This window comes from Manis javanica, chromosome 5 (assembly GCF_040802235.1).
Source record: "Manis javanica isolate MJ-LG chromosome 5, MJ_LKY, whole genome shotgun sequence".
NCBI lineage: Eukaryota > Metazoa > Chordata > Mammalia > Pholidota > Manidae > Manis > Manis javanica.
In genome coordinates this window covers 34,017,961-34,042,547 of record NC_133160.1, presented here as the reverse complement: position 1 = coordinate 34,042,547, position 24,587 = coordinate 34,017,961, and the positions used below count along the sequence as shown (strand labels likewise).

The 24,587-nt window shown below is 38.0% G+C and overlaps 1 protein-coding gene across 11 annotated transcripts in view; it reads right to left on the bottom strand.

The window, feature by feature from the left end:
- The window catches only part of PLCB1 (phospholipase C beta 1), a 670,724-nt gene that overhangs the window by 95,087 nt on the left and 551,050 nt on the right, over window positions 1-24,587 (bottom strand). For all 11 annotated transcript variants that reach the window (XM_073236918.1, XM_073236919.1, XM_073236920.1 and 8 more), the window contains 6 exons: window positions 24,013-24,112; window positions 23,146-23,250; window positions 22,086-22,195; window positions 7,683-7,815; window positions 5,533-5,586; window positions 2,531-2,750 (listed from right to left, as the gene is read on the bottom strand). In XM_073236918.1, coding sequence (XP_073093019.1) covers window positions 2,531-2,750; window positions 5,533-5,586; window positions 7,683-7,815; window positions 22,086-22,195; window positions 23,146-23,250; window positions 24,013-24,112 — 722 coding nt within the window. The remainder of the gene's footprint in view (window positions 1-2,530; window positions 2,751-5,532; window positions 5,587-7,682; window positions 7,816-22,085; window positions 22,196-23,145; window positions 23,251-24,012; window positions 24,113-24,587) is intronic.

Genomic DNA, 24,587 nt, shown 5'->3' with positions numbered 1-24,587 from the left:
ATCCTTGCTGTCATGCGGACAGGCACTTGGCTGATGTTGGTATCAGGATCCTATTTTGTTAAAGGGATGCAGAATTCCCTCAAAGGTTTCTGTTTGCAATGCCAAACAGGAATGAGCATGTGCAAGGCAGGATCACATGTGAGCATGGAGGTGGCCCTCCATCCTAGCATGAATATAAGGGTATTTTATCATCAGCGTCAGGTCAGGGGGTGTTGGGGAGGTGACCTCCAATGAGATACATTGATCATCTGTTGTAGCAGGGAATCAATGTAGCCAGAACACAAAGGTGCTTCTTTGATCGGCCACAACCACCACGGCAGAGGCAACACGTCAACTCTGATCAGCCACTCAACATGTGACGGCCACTCTCTTCTGCTGGCTTTCATGGCAACCCAGTGAGTAGGACGACTACCTCCAGTTTACACTGAGGATGCTCCAGTTCAGTGAGACAATCTGCCTAAGGACCCAGGAAGTACCCGCCACAGGGCAACTTATCCCAGGACAGACATTGGGGGAGGCAAAGCCTGTGCGCTTAAGAATCACAGCATCGTTGCATGCCTGTGTCTGGAGGGAAACTACCTTTGAAAGAGCTGCTCCTCACAGTATGCACAATGCTCAGCTGAGACCACAGATAGCTAAGTAAGAAACGAATCGAATGGATATGATGTCCATTTATTACTCTGAGGTGTTTTTAGGATTTCAATGTGTCTCAGTATAGATGGGACCTGTTCACACCTAATCAAACCTCAGTGCCTTTGCCCTTTGATGAAAAGTTTTTCCTGATGTATATTTTGATACTAGGTGGTTAGAGATTTTTGTTTGTTTTTTGAAGGAAAGTATAAAAAAATAACCAAGGGAACAATGTTTCTGCATCTTCTGTAAAAACACAGTTGAGGACATTATCCCGTTGCCTATTATTGTCTATATAAGATCCATGAGATGAATTCTTTTGTAATTTAATACCAAGAAAATGTTTGTTTCTCTTGGAAAGGCAAACAAGTTTCCTTTAATTAGATAAGGAGAATTATCTAACCCATCTGTATATCATTTTTTCAGAAGCTAAGAGCTAAATTCAGTGTTCAAGGACAGAAATTACATTAAATGGTTGGTACTGTGCAGTAGAAATATGACGGGGCCATGTGTTTGATGTTTTTCCACATGTGATTTAAAGTTTTCAGTAGCTTCCTTAAAAAGTCAAAAGAAATGTGAGATTAATTTTATTCATATATTTTATATAACCTAACACATCCAAAATATGATCATTTCAACATGCAATTAAAATAAAGTCAATATAAGCTAATATAAAAATGAGCTTTTTATATTCTTTTCTTTTTGTTTTAAATGAAGCCTTCAAATTTTGGTAAGCATTTTATACTTTCAGCACATGTTGGTTTCAGTGGTTTTTCAAGGGCTTATAAGCCACGGACAGCTAGTGACTCCCATACTGGACAGCAGGTCCAGATAACTCAGTCTGTGTTTGAATGTGTCCGTTGTTTTCCTTTTCTTCTTTTTGTAGCATTTTTACATATGTCTTCCATGATAAGTTACTTCAATACTCTACTGGAAATTTGTAGGATGTAACTAATGGTAAATAAATATGTGAATAAATAATCAATTACATACATTATCACTGAAGTAGAATTTTTGGAGAAGTTTTAGGCCAAGCTTTGCCCGAATTGTTTATGTCACCACAGGTAATATTAACGCCTTTAGCTTTCAGCTTCCTCCCTGTAGAAGGGGCAGTTCACCTAGATGGCTTCTAAGACTGCTCCAGCTTAAGAAATGATGACTTTGTTGCTTTTTAAAACCCAAGCACCTTTAAGCTAAGCACACGTTAAATCATATGTCACCATACAGATCTAAAAAAATGCCTCTCAACTGTCTCTATAACCTGGCATCGAGATAAGATTATTCAGTTAGGAAGTGAAAGGGAGGGTGTCTGACTCTTAGCTCACCAATGGTAGCTCACAGGCTCACATGGTTTCACCAAATGCTGTGATAATGTGCACATAGTGTTCACTGCTGCGTCCCCTGGGCATACAGTAGGCACTTGATAAAGATCGAATGAATGTGTGAGAGATGCTCTTCCCCATCAGTGTCTGGGTACAGAGGATGTGGGAACCCCCATCCCTAGATCTGTACAAGGCTTTGTAGGTTTCAGATAGGGCAGCAAAGGGTAGTTGAGATTTCTCTTTTCTAACACAAGTCACCTTTTCAACAAGGTTCTTCACAGGAAAATTTCATACTTGCCACATTGGCAGTTGTAATATGGGAGGTCAGACAACTGGTGTTGGGACCCCCAGGTTAGAACTCAAGGGTAGGATTTCCTGCATATCTATTCTCAGAATGTGGTCAATTACAGAAATTCAGTCTACAAGCACAGCCAAGCTGATGTGATACAAGAGTTGTAGAGAATGAAGGGAATTAATTGGGTGGCTTTCCCAAGATATGCTACAAACCATCAAAACTATGTAAAGGACTCTCTTCTATTGCTGTATAAAACAAACAAGAAAATACTTATTCAACTTACTTTTTCTTACTATCTTTTTTGGCTGTTTTTTCCAAAGCCGCCCTCCTTCTCAAATAGTCGTTCTGAATTTCATTGTATTTTGTAGTGTGTTCTTTGATAAGGTCAGTGGTTTTCTTGTGATGTCTCTTAACCAAGTCTTTCATTTCTTTGTAGTGCTTCTTCTGAAGTTTCACAAATGATTTCTGCTGCTTTAGCTCTTCAATAGTCTGGGCTTCCACATCTGCAACAAATGAGTAGACGAACAAAGAGATGTGGAAGGACTAGAGGTAAAGATGTAAGCAGGAGTATCAACCTGCTTGATGAGCATTATCTGTTTGATCCTAGCCAGCTGGAGCTTCAAAGCAGAAATTTAATGGCAAACACATCCAGGATCCAGCTCTATCACTCACTAGCTTTGTGACTGTGTTCCCAAATTTCTCAAAGACCCAACTGCTTCACTCATAATTTTTCTTAAAGTTTGGGTCTCCTAGAAACAGAGCCAAGAGTGGGATTAAGGTGCATGTGATTTACTAAGGGGTGCTCCCAGGAGGAGAGGAGTTGAGTGGAACAGAGCAGGAAGGGGACAGAGAGAAGCAAGGACATAGTCTAGCTGGAATCTGGCTTCTGCCTGACCCCACGGGCTGCTCTGGAGGGTGAACTGTACTATGGAGTCACTCTCACCTTAAGGCAAGAACATCAGCTTCTTGCATATTTGGAAAAGTCAGTACAGGGAGGCAGACCCTCCTGGACTGGGGGCTTCCTTTTGGCTGAGGGCAGTTTTTAAAAGAAGGGGATGCTATGAGTTGTTAGCAGCCAATGCTCACCACAGCTGGGAGGTGAGTAGACCAGATGGTAGAGGCAATCTACGTGGAGACCAACCACTTTAAGGATCAAAATATTTCTCCTACTTGCTAGGGTATTTATGGTGATGAAATAAAAGAATTTATGCAAAGAAGTTAACAGTTTCTGGCACTGTGCCTATAGAGGCTTAACAAATAATTGGGAACCTTCTACAGCACCATCTCCAGGGGGCAGTATTCACAGTATACACATTGTAAGTTTGCATGTTTTTCACAACAGCTCCAGGATAAAGCAGTGAAATGAGGGAAGGTCCCTTAATGTGACTTGCTCAAAGGGGCCACAAGAGTTAATGGTAGCTTAATTATTACTGCATAGTATTTCATCCAATGCCCAGAAAACATTTAATGTGACAGAGCTTGACCTTAAAACATTCTGTATTTTATTAACATAGTTCATCATTTCTAGAATAGGCATTATTAAAAATGTTAACATTTCTGAACTTAATATACATCATATAGACAAAGGCGTGTTGCAGTGTGTCTGCATTTTTCTTAGCAATCCATGAATAGTGGGGTGCTTTGAAATTTATGGTGTCCTAACTTCAGTGGATTGTCATTTATTTGGACCTAGATTAAGTCATAGTTCTTATGCATTCATCCTTTGATTTGAACTTTCTGCTTCCAGGGACAAAAATACATTATCATAAATACTTGCAACAGTCGAGAGATACAGAAATAATATATACCATAAATAACAGCAGACCTGAATAGAAAATAAGGTACCTAGTAGATAAATATTCAAATCAGAATAATAGTCAATGTTCCTCAATCCTAAAGTCCTTAAGCAATTGAAATATGACCGCCTTTTTTATGATGTTTGTTCTCTTGACAGTCAGTTCCTTTTGAGAAAGAGGCCAGGCAGGGAATCAGGTACATTTATTTAATGGTTTCCCTCGGGCCCAAATGGACTCATTACAGTTGCATAGTAACTTACATTAAGAATTTGTAATCTTAAGCAAATGTTGCATTTTTGGTGACAGATTCAATCCCACCTCTTTAAAAATGGGGTACCAGCTATGTCAAGTTAGCAACTGGATTCAAGGTGTTCCAACATGTGGATGAAAATCTTTGAATATGCTTGAACATAAAGTTAATGCCCACTTTATCTAAAGAAAAAAGTATCACTCATAAACAAGCCACCTGAAGATAATCACTACTAATATACTAATACACAAGTGTTGCCTTTTGTCTATGCATTTATGTATTTTTAAATAACATTGAAATCATGCTCAATTTATATTCTGTCTCTTGTCCTATGTGTTAAAATTGGATTGTTTCCTGTGGAATTAATCTTTAAAAACATGTTTAAATACATTCCTCAAATAATTTTTCGATTAATAGTTTAGGTGATATTTTGGTGAAACAGAAATCCATGCATACAAGTACATAAATCACAAATATACAGCCTTATATTTTTACAAAGTGAACACACTTCAGTAACCATCTTTTCTTCAACATTATACTCGTGAATCTTATACATGGTGGTGTGTGATTGTAATTTATTTCTACAGCTATATCCTATTTTACTCTGTGACAACAACACAGTTTATCTACCCTACGTTTATGGACATTAGGGTTGTTTACAGTTTTGGGTTCTTATTTATAGTGCTGTGTGTGTGAACATGTGTATAATATCTGTGAGTGGGCCAAGTTTTATAAACATTTTTAAGGCTCTACAATATACTGCTAATTGTATTCAAGAAAGCTTATAACAGTTTTAGTCCCACTAGTTTGAGGAATTCACCAAATACTTTATATTTCCAACCTGTATCATAGTCCTCAAACACTGTATATCCTACAGTCCCAAATGGTTCATATTCTGCATTTCTAAAATGTGGTTTATTGTCAACACTTTGGGAAGACATGTATTATTGTTCATGGGTCACATTTCCAGTAGAAAACTATTCGCTGATTCTAAAATAGCTAGCTTGTAAAATTATGTTATTTTTATACCAATAAGTTCTATCTTCCAGGCACTGTTACTTCTCTGTGATCACATTGTATAACAGCCTTAAACTAGGACCATCTATCCATAACTGTTTCTAGAAAAAAAATATTAATGATGTTCTTTTTCAGAGATGAAGGGGAGTCTTCTTTCCTCTAAATATGTACCCTGTATAGTATTCAGCTGCATCACTTACAAGAGAAAAAGGTAGTATTTACCTGTTAAAACACTCTGAATAAGATCTTCTGTTTTGGCAGGTGCCTTTACAGAACCTGAAATAAAAAGATAAAATAAACGGGCTCCTTTAACTTTAAACATTTGATTCTTCCTGTAAAACATGTTTAGTCCTTGAGTCTAAGTGTTTTCGTGGAGAAATTACCAATTATGGGCAAAAATTATTCTAAAAAAATATTCTAAGTAAGGTCTCCATTTTGTAACTTTGAAGCAAACCTGTATGAGTCTATACGCTCCATTCCACTTTGCAAATCATTTCAAGTCAGTTTCGGCCATGCTATTGCCACCTTCTGGCAAAATCAGGAATGGCAAGTGGTCTTTTAAAAATGGAATGCTCACCAGCAGGCAGTAATAATTGTTGCAGGCAAGATCCATTGATAGGCGCCAAAACCACTGGACAAAAGTTTAAGGAGAAACAGAATATTTGCATAGTCTCAAAGTATCTCCACCAAGATATCTATTAACTCTAAAGGGGAAAATCATAACTTTCAGTGGATAAATCTGGTAGAGGCCACTTCAATTAAGTGGTCCAACATCAGAAAACCCTGCAGAGGTAACCCTGACAAAACTGATGCTCTGAGAAGTGCACAGCACTGCTTCCATGATGTTCTTGCCAAAAATGTATAACTTTCAATCTAATCATGAGAAAACATCAGACACAAACTGAGGGGCATTCTATAAAAATAACTGGCCAGTACTCTTCAAAATTGTCAAGGTCATGAAACACAGGACAGACTAACCGACTGTCATAGATTAAAGGAGACTAAGAACACACAACAATTAAAGCAATGTGGGACCCTGAGTTGGAACCTAGAACAATAAAAGAACATCAATGGAAAGCAGATGAAGTTCAAACAAAGTTTATAGTTGAATTCGGAGCAATATGCCAATGTTAATTTCCTGGTCAGATGATCGCACCACGCTTCTGACAGATGTTACCACTAAGAACAGGAGACCATGTTTGTGATATATTCTGTGCCATCTTAAACATAATTCTCTAAGTCAAATTCTCTGAAAACATCAACTTAAAAAAAATCAAATGCTAAAATGCCGAATTTTCTTTTATTCTCAAAGGTATGTGACTATATTTAGTCACATATTTAAATGACTTTTATAGTTCAGAAACACTCAAAATATTTGTACTTGGTATATAAAAATACTCATTTGAAGATATCATTTCTTTTTATAAATCAAGACGTTATCTTACTATTATGGAGCTCAGCAACAGTCTTAAAAGCATAGGCCCCGGTTCATGAACATTTGACACAAATTAATTATGATTTGTTCTTTTTAATGTCTCACTCTCCCCCATGAGAAACACCTCTCCCTACCAAATAAGAATCTGGATTTCATCCCTGCCATGCTCTAGTGTGACAAGGAAGGTAGGCGACATGAAGCTACACCTTCATGGAAGGAAATCCTTTCCCCTTTCATGTGCTTTATTAGCCAATTCAACAAAAAGTTATCAAGTTTCTGTGCAAAGGAAGCATCAAACTGAAGCCTGTCCTGGGAAGCCTGTCATCCATTGGGGAAACAGGATATGCCTAGGAGAGATACTTGCCCAAAGCAGTCTTAGATTAAATTGAAGTTAGCTACACAGAAATCAAAGGATTGTTCCAAGAAGGGTGACATGAATGTAGCTTTGGCAGGAGTCCAGGAGCTCAAAGCAAGAATTTTAGGGTCACAGAGAACTGTGTCAGTCCTGACGCCACTCTTGACTAGCTATGTAGTCTTCAAGAAGTACTTCGTCACCTCAGAAAGACTGAAAGGAATTGGCAGAGACTTACTGAGGTGGAACCAAGAAGGTGCTTTAAAGCATAACTTTGTGAGTTGCATGAAGAACTCCCCACAGCCCCTGCCAGTGCATAGATCACAATCCATCACTAAGCAGAGACATGGGAAATACGGGCGATGTTTTACTGTGGCTTCTTAAGTTATCAGCAGACCCAGATGAGCACACATGGAACTCCCTTGGCATTCATTCATTCATTCATTCATCACACATTTCTGGAATTCCTCCTAAGCCCAAGCTCACTTAGTGCTATAGGTGACCAACTCATGCTACCCCCTCAGTGGCACAAATAAACTGGAGGCTCTTAGTCATGTGGTATAGCTCTGTTTCCAGAGTGTTTACCTGGAGTGGGTTGGCTGTGGAGAGCCTGGGAGGGTGGTTTGGGTGCCAAGGATGTAGTGTGATTCACTCCGTTTTCTGCTGGAGTTGTCCCTGCTTCACTCGGAGCCTCTGATGGTGTTTCCCCAGGATCAGCCTAAAATCATAAATATCCTTTCATTTTCCACATCTCTTACTGCTTTTTTAAAAATTACCTTCTAAATCAGCAAGTCTCCATTTGATAATTTCACAATTCATTTGGAGTCTGAAATATCAAATCTGAAACTGTCTGGAGAGCAAGGTAACCACAGCATGGTATGACTTGGTAGCTTAATTGTATTAAAGCCACTGATTTCTACTCCTGCTCAGGTCTGTGCCCTTTTGTGGTGCTCCCTTCCTCCCCACTGACGCTGGACCAAACCATGTGATTTGCTTTGGCCAAATGAGAGAGTAGCAAATTTGATGCAAAGTATTGAAAAGACACTTGTGAATTTTTCCTCCTTCTCAGATCCCTGCTATAGTGATAGAGGATGAGAGACACGTGGAGGAGAGCTGCACCTTCTAGCTTCTAGATCAACCAGCCCTAGCTGATTACAAACACATGAGTAGCCCTGTTAAGATGAGCTGAGCCTAGTCCGGATCAGCAAAATGGCCCTGATGGCCAAGTGACTCAAGAAAAATAATAAATAGTTGTTGATGGTCTGAGCCACTACACTGAGGGTTGTTTGTTATGCAGCAATAGCTAATTGATATGGTGGTTACAAGCAGATTTTGGAGCCAGACTTACCTGGGTTCAAATGTGGGCTCTGCCACTTATTAGCAATGGGATATTGATAATAAACTTATGAAATCTCCACTCCTTCCTTTCTAGCAGCTAATGCACTGTGCCCTAGCTATTTAGTTATCCGCAAAGAGTAAACATTTAATAAATGTTTGTTGAGTAAACATTGGTCTTTATAAAATAATTGCCTTGGTAATTACATACCATTTCAATGATGCTTTTCAATTCTCTAAATGCTCTGTAATTCTTCTCTTAGAATTGCCTTCCAGGTTCATGGCAGATTTTACTGACAGTGAGGCTATCCCCATGTTCTACTACTTTGTAGTACATTTAAAAAAAAAGATGTTAGGAAATAGCTGGAAGTAATCTGGAGCTCCATGCTGTAATAGTTTATCATGTAATTACAGACAGCTGATTGTGTCATATGATAATATTTTATAAAATGTAAGAATGAAAATAGTATCACTGATTGTTACAAGTGGCTTTTAATCTGTCCCAAAAGCATCTTTAAAACATGAGTTCCCAAACTGCTTTAAGTGATTGAAGATACTATTTTAATTCAACAAATTATCCCTGATTCTCTACCATGGCCTGCTCAGAGCTGGTGGCATCAAAGTGGAAGAGATGAGCCTGGGACGAGAGGGAGAGGTAGGAATCTAGACAAGTTAACCCAGGCAGCCAACAGAAGTCACTATGGTAGAGCTCTTGTCTTTTGAAGAATGACTGCTTTGGATGGGTAAGTTCTGGTATGGTTGTGTTACTTAGTTACACCCATCAGGAAAATTCTACCTAGGATCATTATGCCAAGGAGAGAGGTTGCTTATTTTTTGATCAGCAAGAAATTGCAATTGGAGGGGAAATATTTTCTTTGGTTCATCCACTGTTGCCAAATTTTTAATTAGGGAGATTTTGCATTAATAAAATTCCTTCCTTGTTTCTCTTGGAAAAGCAGATCAGTTAACACTGGGCCTACCTCCCACTTTGGTTTAGAACCAAGTGGTTTCTGTTCCTTTAGGACTGCTCCCTCTTTACTCATTCAGGATTTACCTGCCTCTCTCCTTCAGGCATTTGGGTTTGTGGGAGATGGCTTGAGAAGACTGAAATATCATAGATGTTTGATCACAAAATTCATAAAGTAAGCACATTTATTTTGTACAGAAGGGTGTGAAGTAAGGGGAACATAGGAAAGACATAGGGTCACCAGCAGAGCCATCCACTGGGCCTGGTCCTCTGGCTTGAATGCAGTAGGGGTAAGGCGTCCCAGCCTCCCAGCTCAAGGGGTGCCTGTGGTCACCGAACTCAGCTGCCTGGGAAATGGGGAAGGAAGCTGCCCCTGTTCCCTGGGCATCTGACTTTCCCCATAACATTCAGGCAGGTTTCTGGAACTCTGGGCAGGTGGGGGGCAATAAATTAGATTCTTCCCAATGTGACAACTGGCTCAAATTAGCCTTCTGGACAAGGACGGGGGAAAAGAAAATTCTGATGGAGAAAAGAATGGAGGTGATGGAAAGCCAATTTGTGTGAAGGCAATAATGGTGGTGGCTTATTTTTACCAACTAGAATTAATGCCCTGGGGGTATCAGGCTGGAGGTGTAACTCAAAATGGATCCAGAAAGCTTATTTTTTGCCTTGTATCAGGTTTGCAGATATCCTGTGTAGCTGTATGTCCTTGGGAAACAAAGTCCAATAATCAACTTGAGTTAAGATGAAGGAAAAATAAATCTCTATTATCAAGGACATGTAAGACAAAGCCCCTACATTCCTGTAAAAGGGGGTGACTTCCACTCAGTGTCAGCTTATTATTGCCCAGGTTTTGAGAAAAACTGGAAAACTGAATTTTTGTGTGAAATCTCTCCATTTTAAATCATGGAGAAGCCAAACAAGGAACCTCTGCAGACTGCATTTGGCCAGAAGCTGCCCATCTGTACCCTCTGCTTGAAAACACAGAGTTTGCTTGGAATTCCGGGATTGCATTGAGGGAGCAATGGAAGGAGAGGGGAATGAGGGCCAGGGACCACCTGGCTGGCAGCCCGCCACTCCTCACCACCCCAGTGGCTGAACAAAGGTGGAGAGACAAGGGCCGGTAAGGAGGAGTTGGAAGGCTGGGCTAAGGAATTCTGGGGCTCCTTGTGTAGTTGGACATTTGTCAGGGGCCTCTTATGGTTTTCTGGAAACAAATGTTACTTATTAGTTTAGTGAAAATCTATAACAGCAAATACACCAGACTTGATGTTTAAAATATTTTGCTAATTAAGGGCCATGTATACAGATTTTAATTGACATTTCCCTAATGGAGATGGATAACAGATGCTGCCGGAGATCACCATGTGACAGACACTGCTACATATGCCAGCTTCATTGCAGTCAGTCTGCGCTTAGGCAGTGCGCTCAACTCCATTAAAAAGCAAAGAAATTGGAGGTGTTGCTACAGGTCTTTAAGGAAGACTTTATCAAAAATCATGTTACTTGCTAGAGGCCACACAGTTAACAGTGAGATTGGTGTTTAAATATGTGTCGTAGTCTTAAGTCTGTATTTTTCTACTGTATTAGTTCACTCTGTAGTCTATAACAACATAGGTAAATTTGCTGAGACACAGAGATGTATAATTGTAAACATTATTCTGGAAGACCTTACTTGGTTGCACTAAAAAGGCATTCATGTATAAAAAAATTAATGAGTCAAATAACACAGTTAAGCACAATAGCTGAAAACAAAAAAGTACCTATAATAATACATATTATAATGAAATTGTTATATATCACCTAAATTATATCAACTAAAAAGTTGAATAATTCCCACTCTATGGATATGTGAGTAGAAATGCAAAAGCCAAACTCCTTGTCCCACTCAAAGAATCAATAGAAGTCAACACTTGTGACTTTAGTTCTCCCCAGCCTTTTCCTAAATATTCTTTTTATGAGTTAGAATAAAATTAGCATGAAATTATTTCTCATCATACTGGAAACTATAATGGAAACAAAAGAACTAGAAACATCAGTTTTCTCGACTTAAATCAGAAACTCTTGGATTCAATTAAACAAATTTCATGGAAGGAAAATCCAGAAGATTGTATTTTGGCTGCATTAAATTTTGCTTAGCTGGGTAGAGGAAATTGTGTACAATGAACCACAGCAGAAGTAGGTCCCTGCCCTCTAGTGGCCAAATGAAAGCATTACAAAATTTTCCTTCAAAACATGGACTTTTAAAAGCCAAGATTGTATGAAAAATATTATTTATATTCTTCCTACTTACAAAACAAACAAAAGTATCTTTAAAATATAATACAAGTGGATCAGTAAATGAATAGCTGGAAAAACCATTTTGAAAAATGTTACAGAAGGAGGAGATGCCATTTGGTCTGCTAGTTGAAAAGATTTCCATCTTGGGCCCTGAAAATTTGGTTCTGATGATCAAGCAATAGAGAACCAAAGTTTGGAGAACTTAGTTGGGTAGCTAATAAGGCAAGTAAAGGTCTTCCAAACACCAGATGTGTGACTATGTATTGGGTCATGCTGTCCTGATGGAGTCACCTAAAAAGTACAATTCCTTCTATGCAGTCATTAGGATGACAGCATCTTGATTCAGACACCAGATGGGTAAGGGGAAAGATTATCAGTTCTTTCAGAATAATAAAGTCAAGGCTCATAATTTCATCAGCAGGAATTCCGCTCACTCAGGACAGTTGTGGGCAGTGGGCATGGCTTTGTCAGACCAGCCTTTGCCTCAAGTAATAGCTTCCCCAAACACACATACAATTGGTACCTTAAAGGTACATTACCTGAATGACTTAGATAATGTATCTGCCCCACATTTCTAGGACATTTCTAAAAACTCTCTCCTGATGTATGTGTTCTGAAGTGTTTAGGAATGAAGTGTACTAATGTTTGCAACCTAGTTAGAAATGCATCAAAAAAAACCCAATATGGAATAATGAATGGACAGAGAGATGGATAGATGGATATACATGTTTTAAAGCAAATGCATCAAAATTTAAGTTGTGGAAGCCAACATCACTTAACAATGAGAAACTGAAAGCTTTTCCTCTGGGAACAAGACAAGGATGCCAACTCTCCCCGCTGTTATTCAACATAGCACTGGAGGTCCTAGCTGCGGTAATCAGACAACAGAAAGAAATAAGGGGCATCCAAATTGGTAAGGAAGAAGTCAAACTGTCACTGTTTGCATATGACATGATATTGTACATAAAAAACCCTAAAGAATCCACTCCAAAACTGCTAGAACTAATATCTGAATTCAGCAAAGTTGCTGGATACAAAATTAATACACAGAAATCTGTTGCATTCCTATACACTAATGATGAACTATCAGAAAGAGAAATCAGGAAAACAATTCCATTCACAATTGCATCAAAAAGAATAAAATACCTAGAATAAACCTAATCAAGGAAGTGAAAGACCTATACTCTGAAAGCTACAAGACACTCTTAAGAGAAATTAAAGAGGACACTAATAAATGGAAATTCATCCCATGCTCTTGGGTAGGAAGAACTAGTATTGTCAAAATGGTCATCCTGCCTAAAGCAATCTACAGATTCAATGCAATCCCTATCAAAATACTGACAGCATCTTTCAGCGAACTGGAACAAATAGTTCTAAAATTCATATGGAACCACAAAAGACTCTGAATAGCCAAAGCAATCCTGAGAAGGAAGAATAAAGCAGGGGGAATCTCACTTCCCAAATTCAAGCTCTAATACAAAGCCACAGTAATCAAGACAGTTTGGACTGGCACAAGAGCAGACCCATAGACCAGTGGAACAGAAAAGAGAGTCCAGATATTAACCCAAACATATATGGTCAATTAATATATGATAAAGGAGCCATGGATATACAATGGGGAAATGACAGCCTCTTCAACATCTGGTATTGGCAAAATTGGACAGCTATATGCAAAAGAGTGAAACTGGATTCATGTCTAACTCTATGCACAAAAGTAAACTCAAAATGGATCAAAGACCTGAATGTAAGTCATGAAATCATAAAACTCTTAGAAGAAAACACAGGCAAAACTCTCTTGAATATAAACATGAACAACTTCTTCATGAACATATCTCCTCGGGCAAGAGAAACAAAAGCAAAAATGAACAAGTGGGACTGTATCACATTAAAAAACTTCTGTACAGCAAAGGACACCATCAGTAGAACAAAATGGCATCCTACAGCATGGGAGAATATATTCATAAATTACATATCTGATAAGGGGTTGACATCCAAAATATACAAAGAGCTCATGCACCTCCACAAAAAGCAAATAATCCAATTAAAAAATGGGCAGAGGATCTGAACAGACACTTCTCCAAAGAAGAAATTCAGATGACCAACAGGCACATGAAAAGATGCTCCACATCGCTAATCATCAGAGAAATGCAAATTAAAACCACAATCAGATATCACCTCACACCAGTTAGGATGGCCACAATCCAAAAGACAAACAACAACAAATGGTGGCGAGGATGTGGAGAAAGAGGAACCCTCCTACACTGCTGGTGGGAATGTAAATTAGTTCCACCATTGTATGGAGGTTCCTCAAAAAACTAAAAATATTAATTAATTAGAAATTAGGAATACAATTTGACCCAGGAATTCCACTCCTAGGAATTTACCCTAAGAATATATCAGTTTGAAAAAGACAGATGCACCCCTGTGTTTATCACACACAGCACTATTTACAATAGCCAAGAAATGGAAGCAACCTAAGTGTCCATCAGTAGATGAATGGATATAGAAGATGTGGTACATATATGCAATGGAATATTACTCAGCCATAAGAAGTAAACAAAATCTACCATTTGCAACAACATGGATGGAGCTAGAGGGTATTATGTTCAGTGAAATAAGCCAGGCAGAGAAAGACAAGTATCAAATGATTTCACTCATCTGTGGAGTGTAAGAACAAAGAAAGACTGAAGGAACAAAACAGCAGCAGCAGACACACAGAACCCACTAATGGACTAACAGTTACGAAAGGGAAAGAGACTGGGGAGGATAGGTGGGAAGGGAGGGATAAGGGGGAAAATGGGGCATTACAATTAGCACACATAATGTAGAGGGGCAAGCACGGAGAAGGCAGTACAACACAGAGAAGACAAGTAGTGATTCTACAGCATCTTACTACACTGATGGACAGTGACTGTAATGGGGAATGTGGTGGGAACTTGATAATGGGGGAAATGTAGTAACTACAATGTTTCTAATGCAATTGTATATTAATGATACCAAAAAAAAATTAAGGCTTAAAAACAAGGTGAAAAAAAATTTAAGTTGTGGAATCCAGGTGATCAATATATGGGTATTAGTTGTACAATTATTTTATTATTTGTGTGCATTTGAAAATTTTTAAAATAAATTATGGCAAACTCCTATTATTTTGAAGAGTTTATTAAAAGGAGTTAGAAGCAAAAGACTGCTTTCAGGGCTTTCAGGGGCTGAATAATTCATCTATTGATGTCAGTTTTTGCCATCATATAAAGAAATTATCAGCATTCTGATGATTTCTGTTTGTTGAAATATTAGTAACAGATGCAAGTCTACATGTATATGTGTGAATTTTTATTGTTAGTCTCTTCTTCCAGACTATAAAACCTATGAGAGTTGCTTATTTTTCTCATGATGACTTATACAGTTGTGTTAAAAAAAAAATCACTGAATCAATGAATGAAGAAATACATTTTCTTTCCTGCTCATATGTAATCAATATACTACGAATGACAAAGTCCTAAAACTAAAGAACCACCTAAGTGTTATGCTAAAATTAAAAAATTTTTGAGTGCATGAATCTATGAGTGAAGAGATGCTGCTCTTTCTAATTAATTAATTAAACAAATTAATTAATATCCACTCAATGAATTAATTTAATTCATTAATTGCAGCAGTTTATTTAGAAAGAGACTAAAGGGTGACAGGCTAGAGTTCTACTGACTATTTTATATGTACCGCTTTTGTTACCATTCCTAAAAACTTCAATTTACTAGCAATATTTTAATACCGTCTCCAAAGAAATCAGGGGAAATGAGCTCTTTGCAGTTTGGCAGAAATCATGGATTCCTTGTTTAAAGAGAACATAAACCAACCACCCTTTACATTCATCTTGTGGGAATGTATCTTTCAAAATAATTAAGACAAATCATTTTACAAAGACTGTGAAATGGTCAGCCAGTCAGAACAGATTCTGGACAATTCACTGAGAAGAGAATTTCTTTTGGGGCCCTTCACAGGTATCTGTGACTAAGCGGACAATTTTTTGAGCAAATGGAATTAATGGCCTTTTGGTTCCATGTTAATTCCACAGGAGGAGAGCCATGTGTGAGAGACAGATGTAGAGCTCCAAAGCAATGATCCTCAATGTGTGGTCTCTGGACCAGCAGGATTCAAACTTGTTAGGAATGCAAATTATTGGGTCCACCCAGACTTAGTGACTCAGAAACTCTGGGGGTGGGGCCCAGCCGCTGTGCTTTAAGAAGCCATCCCAGTAATTCTGACAGGTCTAAAGTCTGAAAGCCTTGCTACCCAAAATATGGTCTGCATCAACTGGAAGCTTGTTAGAAATGCAGAATTTTGTGCTTTGCTACAGATCTATTAAAGCTGAATCTGTATTGTAACAAGATCCCAGGGGACCTGTATGCACGTTAAAATTTGAGAAGCCCTGCTCTGAAGCAGAGTGAAAAACTTGGGCTTGAGATTCATGCTTCTATAACCCTTATTGTATCTGGCATGGTATGGATTACAATACTCAAGTTTCTGGATTCATTGCTGTTTTAGGCAGATGAACCCAAACCCCTCATTAGAATCCACTGAAATTGTGAAAACGGTTAGAGGAGGTATGTAAAAGCAGTGGAATTGAACCACTCTTTGAGAAGTTTTAACTCAAGTGAGTATACGGTCTTCTCTTGAGATTTCATTTAAAAAGATCCTAGTTCCTCTATTTATCCATCGATATTAGGCAAGTCACTCTAGCATTATAAGCAACTATTCCTTCTTCTGAAAATGGGGGCTCTCTGTTGGTTCTAGCCAGGGCCCAGTTTTATCCCAGGCATCCAGTACAAGCGTCCTGTAAACCTCAAAGCCCTAGAGAAATGAAAGGGACAGGGTCATTATCTAAAGGCCTTTTCCTGAAAGGCAAACTTTCTCTTCCTGTTTTATTGAATGCTTTCAAGTTCAGGGATTGTGAGAAACTGTTGTTTCTGTAAGTCAGCACTTCGTTAAATTATTATATGAGGAGGAAGATTCTCATTAACAGGAATTCAAAATAACCAGCAAACCTCATCTTAGATTTTAGTGCCAAGCTTTTGAGCCATGGACGAAGCATCCAGCATCTATCTGCCTTAGAAAAATTAAATATCACCCAAAGGCATTACTGAGTTAAATGCTATAACCTTTAGAGAGTACCACTTGTCTTTTTGGCTGTTGGGTTATCTTGCTGGCGAAATTCATCAGACCACAGGACCTTTTTCTTTTAAAATAATCAAATCCCATTGAAGCCACCCATGGTGCTATATGCTAATTAGGAAATAAACTATTTTAGATACACTTCAACTTACTTATAAAAACACATCTGACAACTTAAAAAGTAGGCATCTAGACTAATGAAATTTTAGTATTAGCAAACAGCTCTTCCTTTTCAACATCAAAATGATGTGAAGACCTCTCAAAATAGCTTCATTCATATAATGCACACACACAGAGAATGCTTGAAAAAGAAATTTTGGCCTTGAGGGCTGAGTAAGGGTTAGACCATCAGATACTCTGTCTTAGATCATAACTTTCCCTAAGGGTGGAATTCAAGCTTGGTGAATGAATGTAGCCTTTGTAACTTGGAAGTTTTGAGTGGGGGTGGGGGTATGTATTTTGGCTAGCAGCCAGTGTACAAACTAATCAAACAGAGCCCACATATGTAAACCTAACCTCTTGAAGAAGTTCTGATAATAGTCAGTGATTTAAAGGGGGAATTTTTGGCATTTGATTTAATGAAAAAGTCATTCAAAGGATGTTACAATTTAAGGTAAAAGTCTTACATTCTGTGCTCAGTCATCCAGGTAACCTGCTATGGAGGACAGAAAGATGAACACAGGCCTAGTCATTTTAAAGGTTACTAGAAAATTAGTTTTGTTATTGAGCTAGTACAATGTGGTGTAGTGTAGACCCTTGCTACTCAAAGCACACTCCACAGAACAGCATTATTCTATTGCCTGTGGCTTGTTAGAGATGCTAGGCCTCAGGCCCCACCCCAGGATCAGCATTTTATCATATGCCCTGGTCTGCAACTAAACTTCTAGAATTGTTGGCGTAGAACATAAGTTCTGGAGCCAGATTGCTGGGATTTCAATCCCAACTCCACTCCTTACTAGTTATATGGCACTGGGCAAGCAACAGAATCTCTCAGTGCCTCAGTTTTCTCATCTGTTAAATGGGAATAACAATAATAATTAAAACATACAGATAAGGTAAGAGTTAACATGTTAATCCACTACAGGGGTCAGGATGGTACCAGGTACATAGTAAGCACTCAGTGAAATATTTCTGCATTCCATGATGTGCCAGAACAAGTCACGTATGAATACTGCAGTTGGACATCAATAGTAATCACGTGATATTTTGCAATCAATACATTGGGTACTTTTTCTCTTTACAGGTATATTTAAAAATAGGAAATAAGAAGTGTTATTATTATGGTGGGTATAATGATGAGTCATTAAGCAACTCTATAATGATATAAAGCATTAGGGCTGCAAAATATTTTTAAAAAATTAAGAAGTTTGTGAAGAAAAAATATACATACATAGAAAACATGCTAGAAGGACATACATCAGAAATATTAAGAGTATCTGCAAAATTACTGAGGGACTTTTTTGTTTCTTTTATTTATTGCATTTTTGATTTTTTATACTACCTTTATTTGGAGTACTAGCTAGAACTATTATAAAGCTTTTGTTATGATTTAGATGAGGTAACTTTCTACAAGTTAGTACTAACCTACCACCATCCAGGATGACAATTTTAAAAGAGAACAAATAAATTCAGCAACTCAAATATCTATAATTCCTTAACTTTCAACATACGTATGTTGGAATTATATATATTCATGTGATCTGAAATAAATGTCTATTATTCAAAGAATGGGGAAATTTTCAACTTTGTTACTTATTTGGTTTGCAAATTCCTCTATGAAGATAACTTACTAGATGATTACAAATTGAGACCATTTTGCAGTCCAATGTAGTTTTTAATTTTCAAATAGAAATGACCTTTGTAACTACTAAGTTAAAAGGATTACACTAAAAGAGTCTTTGGTGCTAAAATAGAATCTCCAGTGCCTGCCACGTCCTAGATAGAATTTTCTTTTGAGAAAACCACAGCTGCTTATTTTCAGTGGCCTCATTCAAACAAACTTACATTATTATAAGACATGATAAAGAGCACACGGTGTTCAAAGGCGTGAAATGACTTTTCTTTCCTAGCATTAGATGGTTAAGGGCAAATTATCTTTTCTTATGTTTCAAAAATGAGGTCAGTTATGAGTTTAGACATTTCAAAGGAAAAAATGACCTTTTCTCTGTTGGACCATATGGAATCTAGGTGATTCAAAGCCTCTAAAATTATTTCTAAAATTGAACATGTCCAGATGTTCTCTAAGTTTAACCAACATTATACATTTACTGAAAATCCTTTCTGATCATCATTTTTAGGGAAGAAACAAAGAGAAAGTTTCTAAAATTCTCCTTTGGTATTTTTATATCCATTGGTGTCGCATTCTTCTCCCAAACAGCTTTTTGATATGTGCTCTGTGCCGCAAAGATAAGCCTTGACAGGACAGCAACATGCAAGGATCTCTGTCATGTCAATGGTCCTAAGGCCCCCACTCCTCAGAGGAACTTTTCTGAAATCGTTAGAGAAATAGTCTCTCTCAGGTGCCATCAGCAAAAATTCCATAATGAGAATTTTACCTCAATTGCTGTACCCTAGAAGCCGTAATTGTTGATTCTTAAATGTTGTCTTTAAGTGAGTGCTTACTTTTTGGATAGCTTTGTTAATAATAGGTAGGAGTTGATGGTGAAAAAGTATCACTTCTAAATAGTGCTAACTCATACACTTTTACTTGGAAGTGCTTTCTTTGAACTTCTATTTCTTAGAAAATAAAATACATCTAGTTGATTAAAGTGATTCCTGTTTTCTAATTAGAGAAGAATGACATTAGTAGTAATCTATTTGTATCTACACAAATTATCTTTACCTTGAATTATATTTTGTTTGTATGGTAGGAAGCTAAAGCAGGTAGAATAGAATTTCAGAACTTCTGGTAGATTTCTAAGGAGAGCTTCTAATTTCATACGGGTGTCTATCTATATGAGCAAAATGATAAATTCTTTTAATTGTCTAGTCTTACTTAATCTTTTCAAAGGCCACTAGAAAGAAAAACACAGTGTTATCCCTGAAGAAACATGAGAATGAAATATATAACTACTGTCAAACATAAATTCTCGTTCCCCAAATCAAAATATTCTTAAGTGTACTCATTCTTGAATTTAATTATAAAACTGCAGCAATTTAGCATTGTTTAGCATGGCACCCTATAAGCAGCATTGGACATGGAGATTCTTGAATACGGGATTTACTGAGAGAATGCGCTTAGAAGAAAACTGGACAGAAGTGAAGAAAGCAGGGTAAGATAGGTAAAGAAGATACGCCAAGACGTGGTCTCAGTTGGAGACTAGCCTCACTCAGCCTGATCCCATGCGGGGCTTCGGAGTGTGAATTGCACCACAGAAGCTGCCCACCCAGAAGGAACCTGAGCTATTATTTTCCTGATCTTTCATTCTCTGGGCATAGGTTACTCCCTTGCAAGAATAACCTGCCAGACATCTCCAGACAAGGTAGCTCCTAGCAGCCCAAGCCAGTCTGGAGAAGTGAGTGGCTGTGAGCCATCTGCAGCCGACCCCTGCAGCAGCCCCGCCAAGGAGATCTGGGCAGCACCTGCTTGGAGCTGTAAAGACACCTCCTTCTGTGGGCCCTGTACAAACAGCCAGTGCCTACACTAGCCCCTCACATCCAAGCAGGGAGCCCACGTGCTTTTCACTGTTTCTTTTTTCCTTCCTGAAGATGCTAAGCATAGATGTTAGAGGCACAATAACGAGAAGTATATTCATGTTTACATTAGGCATAACTTTCTAGCAGTGTGAAACTTCCCTCTAACTCCACTTACTGCGTAACACAAAAAGCATTATTCACAAAACTTTCCAGGCTAACTTTAAATTTCATCACAGAGGATGATGTGCCTATTATTCTTATGGGATACAACGCTCAAAATGTAAACAAGAGCCTGGAAAAGCTTTACTCTTATGTTAAATATGGTCCTTTAATTTCATTTAATTTTTGCTCATGTTCAGTTAACATCTTAGATCAAAAAGTTCTAAAATTTTATACAAACAACAGGAAAATAATCACAGGTGTGCTAAAAAATGTATTTACATGATATTCACTGAAGATCTGTTTAAAGCAATGGATAGCCAATAATAAGGGATGGAAAAAATAAATTATGGCATAGCTATATGCTGGAAACTATGATGTCATTAAAAGTCATGTGACAGAAAATTTTTTGATGACATGGAAAATATTTGCATTAAGTGAAAATAAACGTTTAAAATATAGATTGTAAATATCTCATTTCATAAAATGTACAATTGTGTATAAAAGGACTGTTGTATATACCCCATATTTACAGTGTTATTTCTGGGTGGCTTGGGTATTTGAATTACAGGTGACATCTTTGGGGTTTTCTTTCTTCATTTTTATTTTTAAAATTTGCTATGATAAGTCTGTCTAGGTTTCTTTTGGAATAAGAAAATATTATTTAGTAAATAATATCAACTTTAATGGACTTGCTATTAGTTGTAGTTATCCAAACAATTTTCAAGATTTTTTTCAATACTGATAGTTGTGCCTTTTTTCTTATCTTTTCCCCTGAATTTGTCACTCTGAATATTCAAGTGGAAGATGAAAAGAGATCATTTCTATCACCATTTTAAATATTGGTGTCATCTCTAATAATCATTAAATTATATTTTACTTTTTTTAGAAACAAAGGATTGCCTATCTACATAGAGGCTTTGTATTTTTAAACTTCACTTCTAATATTTCTAGACCTTTCCTTAATTATTCTTTCATTGTGATGCCTAATTTAGAATAATGTACCAATTATTTTGGGAATATATTTTATAATACATAAATATAAAATGTATTAATAAGAGTAAGTACTTTATGGCCCTCACTAGACACTGGATATTGTGTGGAATACTTTATGTGTTAGAAGAAATCACAAAAGCACTTTGAAAATCCTGCACTTTAAAAACAAAGGAAAATACTAAATAACTTGTATTTAGTCATTTAATGAGACACAGGATGGGCTCTGTTTAATGCTGTCACAAAATAAGATGCTGGTGGTGGCCAGAGAATGCCAGAAAAGAATGAAATATAAAATTCAGTCAATCATCTAGATGTTTGTGAGATGATGCTGAACTCCATCAAAGTGTTTTCCCACTTCTCCGGAGACAAATGATGTTACATAGACAAAGCCAGTGACAAATTGTGGAAATCACATTTAATGCCATGCATACGACTGAACATCCTCTCACCTCTTTCTTTATTTCTTCTTCATCTTCCAGAGTGAGCGCAGCCAGCTGCTTAGCTCTCTGCTCCATCAGATTCACATATCGGATTGGGTTTGACAAAGCTTCAATCACATCTAAATAGCAGAGAGGCATTTTAGATCAGTGGTCCTGAAGACACTGACAGCCACCAGCCATCCACCCATCCATACATTCATTCATCATCCATACAATCACCCATTCCTCCCACCACTCCTCATCCATATTCCATTCTTCCATATACCATGTAACTACCCACTCATCCATCCAACATTCTGGAAATGAACAAGAGTGAGGACCGTCTGCTGAAACCTCAGGAAGACTACTCAGAGAGGTCAGCACTGAAGCCAAACTGGGCAGGCTCCCAACCGGGATACCTCAATACTCTAGCTTTCTAGGTTTCTCTCTGAGAGTTCCATTCAGTCCAGCATTGGCCCACATACTTGTCCTATTTGGCCCAAATGGTGTTTTGTAAATGGAGACAGTTCAAAAAGCCTGAAACAACCCAAAATTGCGGCAATCTGGGTCTCACTCACTCACAATGCTATTTAGCGGCAGTGATTTGTGGCTGCCAACTTTGGAGGGGGTATGTGCTCCACGTTTGCACCATCTCTGTCCCTCTCAGCGTCTTATGCCAGGTCACTCGGCACTCTCAGCACTTAAACTGATGACTCCTGATTGACATCACTGTAAGTCAATTCTTCTAAACTTAGGGTTCTATCCATGAAAAAAGATCAGGGTTCTAAAACTGGCTGAAGGCCAACTCCCTGTGTAGACTCAGACAGACTGCTATACTATGAGGCAGCAAAGGTTACGGAATGCTGGACCCATGGGAGTGCATACCACTGATAAATACAGTCATTGGGACTTAATTCGAATTAAATTTTATTCACAAAGTCCAGAGCAATTTACCTCTACACTTACATACAAAAATAGAAAGGGATTCTGAGGCTGGTATCTTCTGCCTTTGTTTGGTCCAATTTACCTCCCCCTAAGCCACAAGAATATGGGTGACCCCAGATGGAAATGTCTGAATTAGGTTGTTTACCTGCATATGTATCTGGGACATAGTCTTTCACCTCTATGTAGACAAAGACAGCTGGCAGCATCAGAGGCTGGTTCCTCTCATTCCTCAGACAGATGTAGTGATAGCCTGGAGGGTGGCAATAATACTAGGTAACACACATTTTCTTCATAATGTTAGTTATAACACGGGAACACCTATGTGACAGAAGTGTTTATTTTAGGTGCCTTTGGATGACAAACGGGCCATGTCTATCTCATTTTCACTGCATGGTTTTGAGTGATAAGGTATTATTTTCTCCGTCAGGTAGGAAAACAGTGTTGATTCTGACTTTTTTTTGCCTTTCCATCTGTGTTTCTCTCCAAAGAAGAGAATTCAAACCTATATGTCACAGATTGAGTTACTGGTCCAAATTTGCCCCGCCCATGAATTCTTGATGTTAGTGATAATGGTGCAAGTAGAGGCTTCAAATACACCTGGAGTGTCAGGCTAGCCCTTATGCATCTGGGGGGCTGTAATGAGGAGTACGCACTGTGGGGGCCACTCCTCCTTCAGCCAGGGCCCTGAACACACAGACCTAACCCCAGCCCACAGGCTAAAGCACAGTCCCACGGCTGCACCCAGCAAACTCTGCCAACCCACACACTGTGAGCATGAGATAAAGCATTTGTCATAAGCCACTTGAGTTTTCAGATAGTTTCTTCCACATAATTATCCTGGTAAGGATTCATATACCATAGTGTGTCACAAAAACATGAAACTGTCAGATTAAAATAAATAACTGTATAACAGAACAACAAATCAGCAAATAGCTTCCAAAACTATTCACGTAGGGCAGTGATGGTTTCCCTTTACACTCCTAGTAAGTGCTTCTCACCACACCATCCTCACCTGGCCGAACTGCTTGTACGGGCAAGATCCGATGACCAATGAATTTACCTCCTTCTTCATAAACGGCTATCCTCAAACAGGCCAGAGAAGGAAGAACCACCTATAGGGACATTAAGGATAGTCATGGTTATAAGAAGGAGAATTCCTAGGGAAAATTATAAAGGTAGTATTCTAACAGGCCCTGCTTTTCTAAATCCAAGTAGAACTTTTGACTTAGCTAATTAATAAAAAGTTGCAAGGTGTGCTTTATAGTATTTTCAAAAGATTTTCAAAACATTAGACATTGATGTTTTATTACCTTGCCCTAATGAGGAATTTGTTCAACATTTACTTCTGACATGAACATTCTCAATGTGGAAATGACAAAAGTTCTGCATTTAAGTACAAATAATTAGTGGTCTTCTCACTATGTGAGCATTTTCTGTTACATTTTCAAGGCAAATTACTTTTATACTTTCAAAGCAAAAGCACAAATTTCCAAACAAAAGCTTTCAGGAGAGTCTTCAAAATGAGATTATTTCATGAATTTGTAAATTCCCATTTTAGCAACAAACAACTGCTCATTTTCTCTTCCC